The sequence below is a fragment of the Cyanistes caeruleus genome, chromosome 34 (assembly GCF_971803275.1).
Source record: "Cyanistes caeruleus chromosome 34, bCyaCae1.hap1.1, whole genome shotgun sequence".
In the NCBI taxonomy this organism is placed as follows: Eukaryota; Metazoa; Chordata; class Aves; order Passeriformes; family Paridae; genus Cyanistes; species Cyanistes caeruleus.
Window position 1 is genome coordinate 1932392 of NC_141735.1, and position 14337 is coordinate 1946728.

Here is a 14337-nt window from a genome sequence, read left to right on the forward strand (position 1 = left end):
ATCCCCTTTATTCCCGGTTCCATTCCCGTGTTTTCCCCGTTATTCCCGTGTGTTTCCATCCCCGTTATTCCCGGTTCCATTCCCGCATTTTTCCCCGTTATTCCCATGTTTTCTCCCGTTATTCCCGGTTCCATTCCCGTGTTTTCTCCCGTTGTTCCCGTGTTTCCATCCCCGTTATTCCCGTGTGTTTCCATCCCCGTTATTCCCATGTTTTCTCCCGTTGTTCCCGGTTCCATCCCCGTTATTCCCGGTTCCATTCCCGTTATTCCCGTGTTTCCATCCCCGTTATTCCCGGTTCCATTCCCGTGTTTCCATCCCCGTTATTCCCAATTCCATCCCCGTTATTCCCGGTTCCATCCCCGTTATTCCCGTGTTTCATTCCCGTTATTCCCGGTTCCATCCCCGTTATTCCCGGTTCCACCCCCGTTATTCCCGGTTCCATTCCCGCATTTTTCCCCGTTATTCCCATGTTTTCTCCCGTTATTCCCGGTTCCATCCCCTTTATTCCCGGTTCCATTCCCGTGTTTTCTCCCGTTATTCCCGTGTTTCCATCCCCGTTATTCCCGTGTTTCCATCCCCGTTATTCCCGGTTCCATTCCCGTTATTCCCGGTTCCATTCCCGTGTTTTTCCATCCCTGTTATTCCCGGTTCCATCCCCATTATTCCCATGGTTTTCTCCCGTTATTCCCGTGTGTTTCCATCCCCGTTATTCCCGGTTCCATTCCCGCATTTTTCCCCATTATTCCCGTGTGTTTCCATCCCTGTTATTCCCGGTTCCATTCCCGTTATTCCCGTGTGTTTCCATCCCTGTTATTCCCGGTTCCATTCCCGTTATTACCGTGTTTTCTCCCATTATTCCCATGTTTTCTCCCGTTATTCCCGGTTCCATCTCTATTATTCCCGCTTCCATTCCCGCGTTTTTCCCCGTTATTCCCGTGTTTCCATTCCCGTTATTCCCGTGTGTTTCCATCCCCGTTATTCCCGTGTTCCATTCCCATGTTTTTCCCCGTTATTCCCGTGTTTTCACCCGTTATTCCCGGTTCCATTCCCGTGTTTCCATTCCCGTTATTCCCATGTTTTCCCCCATTATTCCCATGTTTTTCCCCGTTACTCCCGGTTCCATTCCCGTTATTCCCGGTTCCACCCCCGTTATTCCCGGTTCCATTCCCGTTATTCCCGGTTCCACCCCCGTTATTCCCGGTTCCATCCCCGTTATTCCTGGTTCCATTCCCATGTTTCCATCCCCGTTGTTCCCGGTTCCATTCCCGTGTTTCCACCCCCGTTGTTCCCGGTTCCATCCCCGTTATTCCCAGTTCCATCCCCGTTATTCCCAGTTCCATCCCCATGTTTCCACCCCCGTTATTCCCGGTTCCATCCCCGTTGTTGTTTCTCCACAGGGATGTTCCAGCGCCTGGACAAGCTGCGCAAGAACGCCTTCGCCTCCGTCATTCTGTTCGGCAGCGACCACGACAGCAGCATCTCGGGGGTCTGGCTGCTGCGGGGGCAGGAGCTGGCTTTCACCGTGAGACGATGCCCAGATCTATCCCAAATTATCCCAAAAAAACATCCCAAAGTTATCCCAAAAAACATCCCAAAGTTATCCCAAAATATCCCAAAGTGTCCCAAAATTATCCCAAAAAACCATCCCAAAGTGTCCCAAATTATCCCAAAAAAAACATCCCAAAGTGTCCCAAAAAACATCCCAAACTTATCCCAAAACATCCCAATGTATCCCAAAATATCCCAAAGTGTCCCAAAATTATCCCAAAAAACCATCCCAAAGTGTCCCAAAATATCCCAAAAAAATATCCCAAAGTTATCCCAAAAACCATCCCAAAGTTATCCCAAAACATCCCAAAAAACATCCCAAATTATCCCAAAAAAAATCCCAAAGTGTCCCAAAAAACATCCCAAAGTTATCCCAAATTTATCCCAAATTTATCCCCAAAAAATCCCAAATTTATCCCAAATTTATCCCAAAAAACATCCCAAAGTTATCCCAAATTATCCCAGATTTGTCCCAAAAAACATCCCAAATTTATCCCACAGTTATCCCAAAATATCCCAAATTTATCCCAAAAAACATCCCAAAAAATCCCCCAAAAAATCCCGGAGTTATCCCAAAACATCCCAAAGTATCCCAAATTATCCCAAAGTTACCCCAAAAAAATCCCAGATTTACCCCAAATTATCCCAGATTTATCCCAAAAAACATCCCAAAGTTATCCCAAATTTATCCCAAAAACATCTCAAAATTATCCCAGAGTTATCCCAAAATATCCCAAATTGATCCCAAAATTATCCCAAAAATTCCCAAAATTATCCCAGATTTATCCCAAAATTATCCCCAAAAAATCCCAAAGTTATCCCAAATTTACCCAAAAAACCATCCCAAAGTTATCCCAGAAATTTCCCAAAATACCCCAAATTTATCCCAAATTTATCCCAAAATATCCCAAATTTATGCAAAAAAAATCCCAAATTTATCCCCAAAAAATCCCAAATTTATCCCAAAAAAATCCCAGAAAATCTCGAATTTATCCCAAAAAAACCCAGAAAATCCCAAATTTATCCCAAAAAAATCCCAGAAAATCCTGAATTTATCCCAAAAAAACCCAAATTTATCCCAAAATATCCCAAAAAATCCCCCAATAAATCCCAAAATTATCCCAAAAAAATCCCAAATTTATCCCAAAAAATCCCAAAATTATCCCCAAAAAATCCCAAAATTATCCCAAAAAATCCCAAAATTATCCCAAAAAAATCCCGAATTTATCCCAAATTTATCCCCCAAAAAAATTTCTAATTTATCCCAAATTTATCCCAAATTTATCCCAAAATTATCCCAAATAAATCCCAAATTTATCCCAAAAAAAATCCCAAATTTACCCCAAATTTATCCCAAATTTATCCCAAAAAATACCAAATTTATCCCAAAAAAATCCCAGAAAATCCCCCAATAAATCCCAAAATTATCCCAAAAAAATTCCAAATTTATCCCAAAAAATCCCAAATTTATCCGAAATTTATCCCCCAAAAAATTTCAAATTTATCCCAAATTTATCCCAAAAATTTCCCAAATTTATCCCAAAAAATCCCAAATTTATCCCAAAATATCCCAAATTTATCCCAAAAAAATCCCAAAATTATCCCAAAAAATCCCAAAAAATCCCCCAATAAATCCCAAAATTATCCCAAAAAAATCCCAAAATTATCCCAAAAAAATCCCAAAATTATCCAAAAAAAATCCCAAATTTATCCGAAATTTATCCCCAAAAAAATTTCAAATTTATCCCAAAATTATCCCAAATTTATCCCAAATTTATAACCCAAAAAAATTTCAAAATTATCCCAAATTTATCCCAAATTTATCCCAAAATTTTCCCAAATTTATCCCAAATTTATCCCAAAAAATCCCAAATTTATCCCCAAAAAATCAAAAAAAAAATCCCAAATTTATCCCAAAAAAATCCCAGAAAATCCCGAATTTATCCCAAAAAAAATCCCAAATTTATCCCAAAATGAAGCCTCGGGAATCCCAAAATTTCTTGGAATTTTCGCTCAAAATCCCAAATTTTCTCAGAATTTTTTCCCAAAATTCCCATTTTTTTCCCCAATTCCCATTTTTCCATGACTTTTCCATGATTTTCCCTCCACTGTTCCCAGACTCCACCCGGATTTCGAATCCCACACCCCAAAATCCACCCCAAACCCTCGGGAATTCCGGAATTTCTCGGGATTTTCGCTCAGAATCTCGGAATTTTCTGGAATTTTCTCCAAGAATTCCCATTTTTTTCCCCAATTCCCATTTTTCCATGATTTTTCCATGATTTCCCTCAATTATTCCCAGACTGGCATCCAGATTTCAGATCCCACACCCCAAAATCCACCCCAGACCCTTGGGAATTCTGGATTTTCTCGGGATTTTCTCTCAGAATCCCGGATTTTTTTGGGGATTTCTCCCAAAATTCCCATTTTTTTCCCCAATTCCCATTTTTCCATGACTTTTCCATGATTTTCCCTCAACTTTTCCCAGATTCCACCCGGATTTCAAATCCCACACCCCAAAATCCACCCCAAACCCTCGGGAATTCCGGATTTTCTCGGGATTTTCTCGGGATTTTGGCTCAGAATCCCGGATTTTTTTGGGGATTTCTCCCAGAATTCCCAGATTTTTCCCTAATTCCATGATTTTTCCCAGTTTTCCCTCAATTATTCCCAGACTCCACCCAGATTTCGAATCCCACACCCCAAAATCCACCCCAGACCCTCGGGAATTCCGGATTTTCTCGGGATTTTCTCGGGATTTTCTCTCAGAATCTCAGATTTTTTTGGGGATTTCTCCCAGAATTCCCAGATTTTTCCCTAATTCCATGATTTTTCCCGCAGCTGTGCCCGGACTGGCAGGTGGATTACGAATCCCACACCCCAAAATCCACCCCAAACCCTCGGGAATTCCGGATTTTCTCGGGATTTTCTCTCAGAATCCTGGAATTTTTTGGGGATTTCTCCCAAAATTCCCATTTTTTTCCCCAATTCCCATTTTTCCATGATTTTTCCATGATTTTCCACAGTTCTGCTTGGATTGGCACCCGGATTTCGAATCCCACACCCCAAAATCCACCCCAAACCCTCGGGAATTCCGGATTTTCTCGGGATTTTCTCTCAGAATCCCGGATTTTTTTGGGGATTTCTCCCAAAATTCCCATTTTTTTCCCTAATTCCATGATTTTTCCATGATTTTTCCCAGTTTTCCCTCAACTATTCCCAGACTCCACCCGGATTTTGAGTCCCACACCCCAAAATCCACCCCAAACCCTCGGGAATCCCGGATTTTCTCGGGATTTTCTCGGGATTTTCTCGGGATTTTGGCTCAGAATCCCGGATTTTTTTTGGGATTTCTCCCAGAATTCCCAGATTTTTCCCTAATTCCCATTTTTCCATGATTTTTCCCGCAGCTGTGCCCGGACTGGCAGGTGGATTACGAATCCCACACCCCAAAATCCACCCCAAACCCTCGGGAATCCCAAATTTTCTCGGGATTTTTGCTCAAAATCCCAGATTTTCTTGGAATTTTTCCCAAAATTCCCATTTTTTTCCTAATTCCATGATTTTTCCATGATTTTCCCTCAATTATTCCCAGACTGGCACCCGGATTTCGAATCCCCCACCCCAAAATCCACCCCAAACCCTCGGGAATTCCGGATTTTCTCGGGATTTTCTCTCAGAATCTCAGATTTTTTGGGGGATTTTTCCCAAAATTCCCATTTTTTTCCCTAATTCCCATTTTTCCATGGTTTTTCCATGATTTTCCACAGTTCTGCTTGGACTGGCACCTGGATTTCGAATCCCACACCCCAAAATCCACCCCAAACCCTCGGGAATTCCGGATTTTCTCGGGATTTTGGCTCAGAATCTCAGATTTTTTTGGGGATTTCTCCCAAAATTCCCATTTTTTCCCTAATTCCCATTTTTCCATGACTTTTCCATGATTTTCCCTCAACTATTCCCTGACTCCACCCGGATTTCAAATCCCACACCCCAAAATCCACCCCAAACCCTCGGGAATTCCGGATTTTCTCGGGATTTTCTCGGGATTTTCTCTCAGAATCTCAGAATTTTTGGGGGATTTTTCCCAAAATTCCCGGTTTTTTCCCCAATTCCCATTTTTCCATGATTTTTCCATGATTTCCCTCAATTATTCCCAGACTGGCATCCAGATTTCAGATCCCACACCCCAAAATCCACCCCAAACCCTCAGGAATCCCAAATTTTCTCGGGATTTTCTCTCAGAATCTCAGAATTTTCTGGAATTTTCTCCAAGAATTCCCAGATTTTTTCCCTAATTCCCATTTTTCCATGATTTTTCCATGATTTCCCTCAACTATTCCCTGACTCCACCCGGATTTTGAATCCCCCACCCCAAAATCCACCCCAAACCCTCGGGAATTCCGGATTTTCTCGGGATTTTCTCGGGATTTTCTCGGGATTTTCTCTCAGAATCCCGGATTTTTTTGGGGATTTTTCCCAAAATTCCCATTTTTTCCCTAATTCCATGATTTTTCCCACAGCTGTGCCCGGACTGGCAGGTGGATTACGAATCCCCCACCCCAAAATCAACCCCAAACCCTCGGGAATTCCGGATTTTCTCGGGATTTTCTCTCAGAATCCTGGAATTTTTTGGGGATTTCTCCCAAAATTCCCATTTTTTTCCCCAATTCCCATTTTTCCATGACTTTTCCATGATTTTCCCTCAACTTTTCCCAGACTCCACCCGGATTTCGAATCCCACACCCCAAAATCCGCCCCAAACCCTCGGGAATTCCGGATTTTCTCGGGATTTTCTCGGGATTTTCTCGGGATTTTCGCTCAGAATCTCAGATTTTTTTGGGGATTTCTCCCAAAATTCCCATTTTTTCCCTAATTCCATGATTTTTCCCGCAGCTGTGCCCGGACTGGCAGGTGGATTACGAATCCCACACCCCAAAATCCGCCCCAAACCCTCTGGAATTCCGGATTTTCTTGGGATTTTCACTCAAAATCCCGGATTTTTTTTGGAATTTCTCCCAAAATTCCCGGTTTTTTTCCCCAATTCCCATTTTTCCATGATTTTTCCCAATTTTCCCTCAATTATTCCCAGACTCCACCCAGATTTCGAGTCCCACACCCCAAAATCCACCCCAAACCCTCGGGAATTCCGGATTTTCTCGGGATTTTCTCGGGATTTTGGCTCAAAATCCCGGATTTTTTTGGGGATTTTTCCCAGAATTCCCATTTTTTCCCTAATTCCATGATTTTTCCCGTTTTTCCCGCAGCTGTGCCCGGACTGGCAGGTGGATTACGAATCCCCCACCCCAAAATCCGCCCCAAACCCTCAGGAATTCCGGATTTTCTCGGGATTTTGGCTCAGAATCCCGGATTTTTTGGGGGATTTTTCCCAAAATTCCCATTTTTCCCTAATTCCATGATTTTTCCCGCAGCTGTGCCCGGACTGGCAGGTGGATTACGAGTCCCACACCCCAAAATCCGCCCCAAACCCTCGGGAATTCCGGATTTTCTCGGGATTTTCTCAGGATTTTTACTCAGAATCTCAGAATTTTCTGGAATTTTCTCCCAGAATTCCCGTTTTTTTCCCCAATTCCCGTTTTTCCATGATTTTTCCATGATTTTCCACAGTTCTGCTTGGATTGGCACCCGGATTTCGAATCCCACACCCCAAAATCCACCCCAAACCCTCGGGAATTCCGGATTTTCTCGGGATTTTCTCGGGATTTTCTCGGGATTTTCTCTCAGAATCTCAGATTTTTTTGGGGATTTTTCCCAAAATTCCCATTTTTTCCCTAATTCCCGTTTTTCCCTGATTTTTCCCGCAGCTGTGCCCGGACTGGCAGGTGGATTACGAATCCCACACCCCAAAATCCACCCCAAACCCTCGGGAATTCCGGAATTTCTCGGGATTTTTGCTCAAAATCCCAGATTTTCTTGGAATTTTTCCCAAAATTCCCATTTTTTTCCCCAATTCCCGTTTTTCCATGATTTTTCCCAATTTTCCCTCAATTATTCCCAGACTCCACCCGGATTTCGAATCCCCCACCCCAAAATCCACCCCAAACCCTCGGGAATTCCGGATTTTCTTGGGATTTTCGCTCAGAATCCCGGATTTTTTTGGGGATTTCTCCCAAAATTCCCATTTTTCCCTAATTCCATGATTTTTCCCTGATTTTTCCCACAGCTGTGCCCGGACAGGCAGGTGGATTACGAATCCCACACCCCAAAATCCACCCCAAACCCTCGGGAATTCCGGATTTTCTCGGGATTTTCTCTCAGAATCTCAGATTTTTTTGGGGATTTTTCCCAGAATTCCCATTTTTTCCCTAATTCCATGATTTTTCCCGCAGCTGTGCCCGGACTGGCAGGTGGATTACAAATCCCACACCCCAAAATCCACCCCAAACCCTCAGGAATTCCGGATTTTCTCGGGATTTTGGCTCAGAATCCCGGATTTTTTTGGGGATTTCTCCCAGAATTCCCATTTTTTCCCTAATTCCCATTTTTCCATGATTTTTCCCAGTTTTCCCTCAATTATTCCCAGACTCCACACAGATTTTGAATCCCACACCCCAAAATCCGCCCCAAACCCTCGGGAATCCCGGATTTTCTCGGGATTTTCTCTCAGAATCTCGGAATTTTCTGGAACTTTCTCCCAGAATTCCCAGATTTTTTCCCTAATTCCCATTTTTCCATGATTTTTCCATGATTTTCCACAGTTCTGCTTGGACTGGCACCCGGATTTCGAATCCCACACCCCAAAATCCACCCCAAACCCTCGGGAATTCCGGATTTTCTCGGGATTTTCTCTCAGAATCTCAGAATTTTCTTGGAATTTTTCCCAAAATTCCCGTTTTTTTCCCCAATTCCCATTTTTCCATGACTTTTCCATGATTTTCCCTCAACATTTTCCAGATTCCACCCGGATTTCGAATCCCCCACCCCAAAATCCACCCCAAACCCTCGGGAATTCCGGATTTTCTCGGGATTTTCTCTCAGAATCTCAGATTTTTTTGGGGATTTTTCCCAAAATTCCCATTTTTTCCCCAATTCCATGATTTTTCCCGCAGCTGTGCCCGGACTGGCAGGTGGATTACGAATCCCACACCCCAAAATCCACCCCAAACCCTCGGGAATTCCGGATTTTCTCGGGATTTTCTCTCAGAATCTCGGAATTTTCTGGAATTTTCTCCAAGAATTCCCATTTTTTTCCCCAATTCCCGTTTTTCCATGATTTTTCCCAGTTTTCCCTCAACTTTTCCCAGACTGGCACCCGGATTTCGAATCCCACACCCCAAAATCCACCCCAGACCCTCGGGAATTCCGGATTTTCTCGGGATTTTCTCGGGATTTTCACTCAAAATCCCGGATTTTTTTGGGGATTTTTCCCAGAATTCCCATTTTTCCCCTAATTCCATGATTTTTCCCAGTTTTCCCTCAACTATTCCCTGACTCCACCCGGATTTTGAATCCCCCACCCCAAAATCCACCCCAAACCCTCGGGAATTCCGGATTTTCTCGGGATTTTTGCTCAAAATCCCAGATTTTCTTGGAATTTTTCCCAAAATTCCCATTTTTTTCCCCAATTCCCATTTTTCCATGATTTTTCCATGATTTTCCCTCAATTATTCCCTGACTCCACCCGGATTTCGAATCCCACACCCCAAAATCCACCCCAGACCCTCGGGAATTCCGGATTTTCTCGGGATTTTCTCTCAGAATCTCGGAATTTTCTGGAACTTTCTCCCAGAATTCCCAGATTTTTTCCCTAATTCCCGTTTTTCCATGGTATTTCCATGATTTTCCACAGTTCTGCTTGGATTGGCACCCGGATTTCGAATCCCACACCCCAAAATCCACCCCAAACCCCTCTGGAATTCCGGATTTTCTCGGGATTTTCTCTCAGAATCTCAGATTTTTTGGGGGATTTTTCCCAAAATTCCCATTTTTTCCCTAATTCCCTGATTTTTCCCGCAGCTGTGCCCGGACTGGCAGGTGGATTACGAATCCCACACCCCAAAATCCACCCCAAACCCTCGGGAATTCCGGAATTTCTTGGGATTTTCACTCAAAATCCCGGATTTTTTTTGGAATTTCTCCCAAAATTCCCGGTTTTTTTCCCCAATTCCCATTTTTCCATGATTTTTCCCAGTTTTCCTTCAACTATTCCCTGACTCCACACAGATTTTGAGTCCCACACCCCAAAATCCACCCCAAACCCTCGGGAATTCCGGATTTTCTCGGGATTTTGGCTCAGAATCCCAGATTTTTTTGGGGATTTTTCCCAGAATTCCCATTTTTCCCATTTTTCCCTGATTTTTCCCTGATTTTTCCCACAGCTGTGCCCGGACTGGCAGGTGGATTTTGAGTCCCACACCCCAAAATCCACCCCAAACCCTCGGGAATTCCGGATTTTCTCGGGATTTTGGCTCAGAATCCCGGAATTTTTTGGGGTTTTTCCCAAAATTCCCATTTTTTCCCTAATTCCATGATTTTTCCCTGATTTTTCCCGCAGCTGTGCCCGGACTGGCAGGTGGATTACGAATCCCACACCCCAAAATCCCCCCCAAACCCTCGGGAATTCCGGATTTTCTCGGGATTTTCTCGGGATTTTCTCTCAGAATCCCAGATTTTTTTGGGGATTTCTCCCAAAATTCCCATTTTTTCCCTAATTCCGTGTTTTTTCCCGCAGCTGTGCCCGGACTGGCAGGTGGATTACGAATCCCCCACCCCAAAATCCACCCCAAACCCTCGGGAATTCCGGATTTTCTCAGGATTTTCTCTCAGAATCTCAGATTTTTTTGGGGATTTTTCCCAAAATTCCCATTTTTTCCCTAATTCCATGATTTTTCCCGCAGCTGTGCCCGGACTGGCAGGTGGATTACGAATCCCACACCCCAAAATCCACCCCAAACCCTCGGGAATTCCGGATTTTCTCGGGATTTTCTCGGGATTTTCTCGGGATTTTCTCTCAGAATCTCAGATTTTTTTGGGGATTTTTCCCAGAATTCCCAGATTTTTCCCTAATTCCCATTTTTCCCTGATTTTTCCCGCAGCTGTGCCCGGACTGGCAGGTGGATTACGAGTCGTACTCGTGGCGCAAGCTGGATCCCGACAGCGCCGAGTGCCGGACGCTGGTGACGGAATATTTCCTGTGGGAAGGGGAATTCCGGCACGTGGGCAAGGCCTTCAACCAGGGCAAGATCTTCAAGTGAAATCCGGGAATTCCGGGAATTCTGGGCTGGAATTCTGGGAATTCTGGGCTGGAATTCCGGGAATTCTGGGAATTCTGAGCTCTTCAACCAGGGCAAGATCTTCAAGTGAAATCCTGGGAATTCCGGGAATTCTGAGCTGAAATCCTGGGAATTCTGAGCCCTTCAACCAGGGCAAGATCTTCAAGTGAAATCCGGGAATTCCGGGCTGGAATCCTGGGAATTTGGGGTTGGAATCCCGGGAATTCTGAGCTGAAATCCTGGGAATTCTGAGCTGGAATTCTGGGAATTCTGAGCTGAAATCCTGGGAATTCTGGGCTGGAATTCCGGGAATTCTGGGCTGAAATCCTGGGAATTCCGGGCTGGAATTCCGGGAATTCTGAGCTGAAATCCTGGGAATTCTGAGCTGGAATTCCGGGAATTCTGAGCCTTTCAACCAGGGCAAGATCTTCAAGTGAAATCCTGGAATTCTGGGCTGGAATCCTGGGAATTCTGAGCTGGAATCCTGGGAATTGAATCAGGTCTGGAATTCTGGGAATTCTGGGCTGGAATTCTGGGAATTCTGAGCTGGAATCCTGGGAATTCTGAGCTGGAATTCCTGGAATTCTGAGCCCTTCAACCAGGGCAAGATCTTCAAGTGAAATCCTGGGAATTCCGGGAATTCTGGGCTGGAATCCTGGGAATTCTGGGAATTCTGAGCTGGAATTCCTGGAATTCTGAGCTCTTCAACCAGGGCAAGATCTTCAAGTGAATTCCAGGAATTCTGGGCTGGAATTCCGGGAATTCTGAGCTGAAATCCTGGGAATTCTGGGCTGAAATCCTGGGAATTCCGGGCTGGAATCCTGGGAATTCTGAGCTGGAATTCCGGGAATTCTGGGCTGGAATCCTGGGAATTCTGAGCTCTTCAACCAGGGCAAGATCTTCAAGTGAAATCCCAGGAATTCTGGGAATTCTGAGCTGGAATCCTGGGAATTTGGGGTTGGAATTCCGGGAATTCTGAGCTGGAATTCTGGGAATTCTGAGCCTTTCAACCAGGGCAAGATCTTCAAGTGAAATCCGGGAATTCCGGGCTGGAATTCCAGGAATTCTGAGCTGGAATCCTGGGAATTCTGGGCTGGAATTCCGGGAATTCACAGCTCTTCAACCCAGGGCAAGATCTTCAAGTGAAATCCTGGAATTCCGGGCTGGAATTCTGGGAATTCTGAGCTGGAATCCCGGCAATTCTGAGCCCTTCAACCAGGGCAAGATCTTCAAGTGAAATCCCAGGAATTCCGGGAATTCTGGGCTGAAATCCCGGGAATTTGGGGTTGGAATTCCGGGAATTCTGAGCTGGAATCCTGGGAATTGAATCAGGGCTGGAATTCTGGGCTGGAATCCCAGGATTTCGGGGAGAATTCCCAGGATTTTGGGTGAAATTCCAGAATTTTGGGGTGAATTCCCAAGATTTTGGGGAGAATTCCCAGGATTTGGACCTGAATTCTCAGGATTTTGGTATAAATTCCCGGGATTTGGGGTTCAAATCCCAGGATTTCAGGGTGAATTCCCAAGATTTTGGGATGAAATCCCGGGATTTTGGTGTAAGTTCCCAGGATTTTGGTGTAAATTCCCAGGATTTTGGGTTGAATTACTGAGATTTTGGGAAGAATTCCCAAGATTTTGGGATAAAATCCCAGGATTTTGGGTTCAAATCCCAGGATTTTGGTGTAAATTCCCAGAATTTCGGGGTGAATTCCCAAGATTTTGGTGTAAAATCCCAGGATTTTGGTGTAAAATCCCAAGATTTTGGGATAAAATCCCAGGATTTTGGGTTCAAATCCCAGAATTTTGGTGTAAATTCCCAGAATTTCGGGGTGAATTCCCAGGATTTTGGGGTGAATTCCCAGAATTTCGGGATGAATTCCCAGAATTTCAGGATTTTCCGGGAATTCCGCTTTTTCCAGCTCCGGATCCAATAAAAACTCTTGGGACAGGACGAGACTTTTGGAATTTTTTTTTGGGGGGGGGAGGGGGGAATTCGGGAAATTCCAGAGGCTCCCAAAACATTCCCAGAAAATGCCAGGGCTGAGCAAAATTCCCGATTTTTCCTTCGATTCCCAAAGAAAAACCTGGAAAAGGGAGGAGAATCCGGAGCAATCCCGGAATTCCGGGGGCTCCCGGCCCTTTAAATCCCAAAAAAAACCCCAAATTTTGGGTCTCGGAATTCCGGAATTCCGGGGATTTTGGGGAATTCTCCCCCAAAAATCCACCCCTCCCCCCACATTGGGGGTGGGGGAGGGGCCGGTCCCAGTATAAACCAGTATGGACCAGTATAAACCAGTATAAACCAGTACAGACCGGTATAAACCAGTACGGACCGGTATAAACCAGAATAAACCAGTATGGATCAGAATAAACCAGAATAAACCAGTGTAGACCAGTATAAACCAGAATAAACCAGTATGGACCAGTATAAACCAGCATAGACCAGTATGGACCAGTATAAACCAGTATGGACCAGAATAAACCAGTATAAACCAGTACAGACCGGTATAAACCAGTACGGACCAGTATAAACCAGTATGGATCAGAATAAACCAGTGTAGACCAGTATAAACCAGTATGGACCAGAATAAACCAGTATGGACCAGTATAAACCAGTATAAACCAGTATGGACCAGTATAAACCAGCATAGACCAGTATAAACCAGTATGGACCGGTATAAACCAGTATAAACCAGTATGGACCGGTATAAACCAGTAGGGACCAGAATAAACCAGTGTAGACCAGTATGGACCAGTCTAAACCAGTATAAACCAGCATAGACCAGTATGGACCAGTCTAAACCAGTATATGGACCATTATGGACCAGTATAAACCGGAATAAACCAGTGTAGACCAGTATAAACCAGTATAAACCAGAATAAACCAGTATAGACCAGTATGGACCAGTATAAACCGGAATAAACCAGTGTAGACCAGTATAAACCAGTTCGGGCCAGTATAAACCAGTATAGACCAGTATAAACCAGTATAAACCAGTATAAACCAGAATAAACCAGTATAAACCAGCATAGACCAGTATAAACCAGAATAAACCAGTGTGGACCAGAATGGACCAGTATGGACCGGTATAAACCAGTATAAACCAGAATAAACAGAATAAACCAGTATAGACCAGTATAAACCAGTTCAGCCCCAGTTTGGCCCCAGTTCATTCCCAGTTTGTCCCAGTTCATCCCAGTTCAGTCCCAGTCCATTCCCAGTTCATTTCCAGTTTATCCCAGTTCATTCCCAGTTTGTCCCAGTTTGTCCCAGTTCATTCCCAGTTCATTTCCAGTTTATCCCAGTTCATTCCCAGTTTATCCCAGTTTGTCCCAGTCCATTCCCAGTTCATTCCCAGTTCATTCCCAGTTTGTCCCAGTTTGTCCCAGTTTATCCCAGTTCATTCCCAGTTTGTCCCAGTTCATTCCCAGTTTGTCCCAGTCCATTCCCAGTCCATTCCCAGTTTGTCCCAGTTCATTCCCAGTTCATTCCCAGTTTGTCCCAGTCCATTCCCAGTTTGTCCCAGTCCATTCCCAGTTTGTCCCAGTCCAGTCC

The 14337-nt window shown here is 44.3% G+C and overlaps 1 protein-coding gene across 4 annotated transcripts in view; it reads left to right on the forward strand.

Annotated features, from left to right (window-relative positions):
- Positions 1-12732, forward strand: part of EEF1G (eukaryotic translation elongation factor 1 gamma) — a 55053-nt gene extending 42321 nt beyond the window's left edge. The window contains exons 9-12 of one of the 4 annotated variants that reach the window (XR_015281383.1): positions 1398-1522; positions 10605-10898; positions 11282-11480; positions 12027-12732. Coding sequence is in view for 3 of the 4 variants with exons in the window: in XM_086871135.1 (XP_086727261.1) it covers positions 1398-1522; positions 4390-4740 (476 nt within the window). In the remaining variant the exon portion in view is untranslated. Of the gene's footprint in view, positions 1-1397; positions 1523-4389; positions 4830-6980; positions 7636-10604 lie in introns of those variants that run through there. The other 3 variants (XM_086871135.1, XM_086871136.1, XM_086871137.1) reach the window with 3 other exon arrangements.
- The last annotated feature ends 1605 nt before the right edge of the window (positions 12733-14337 follow it).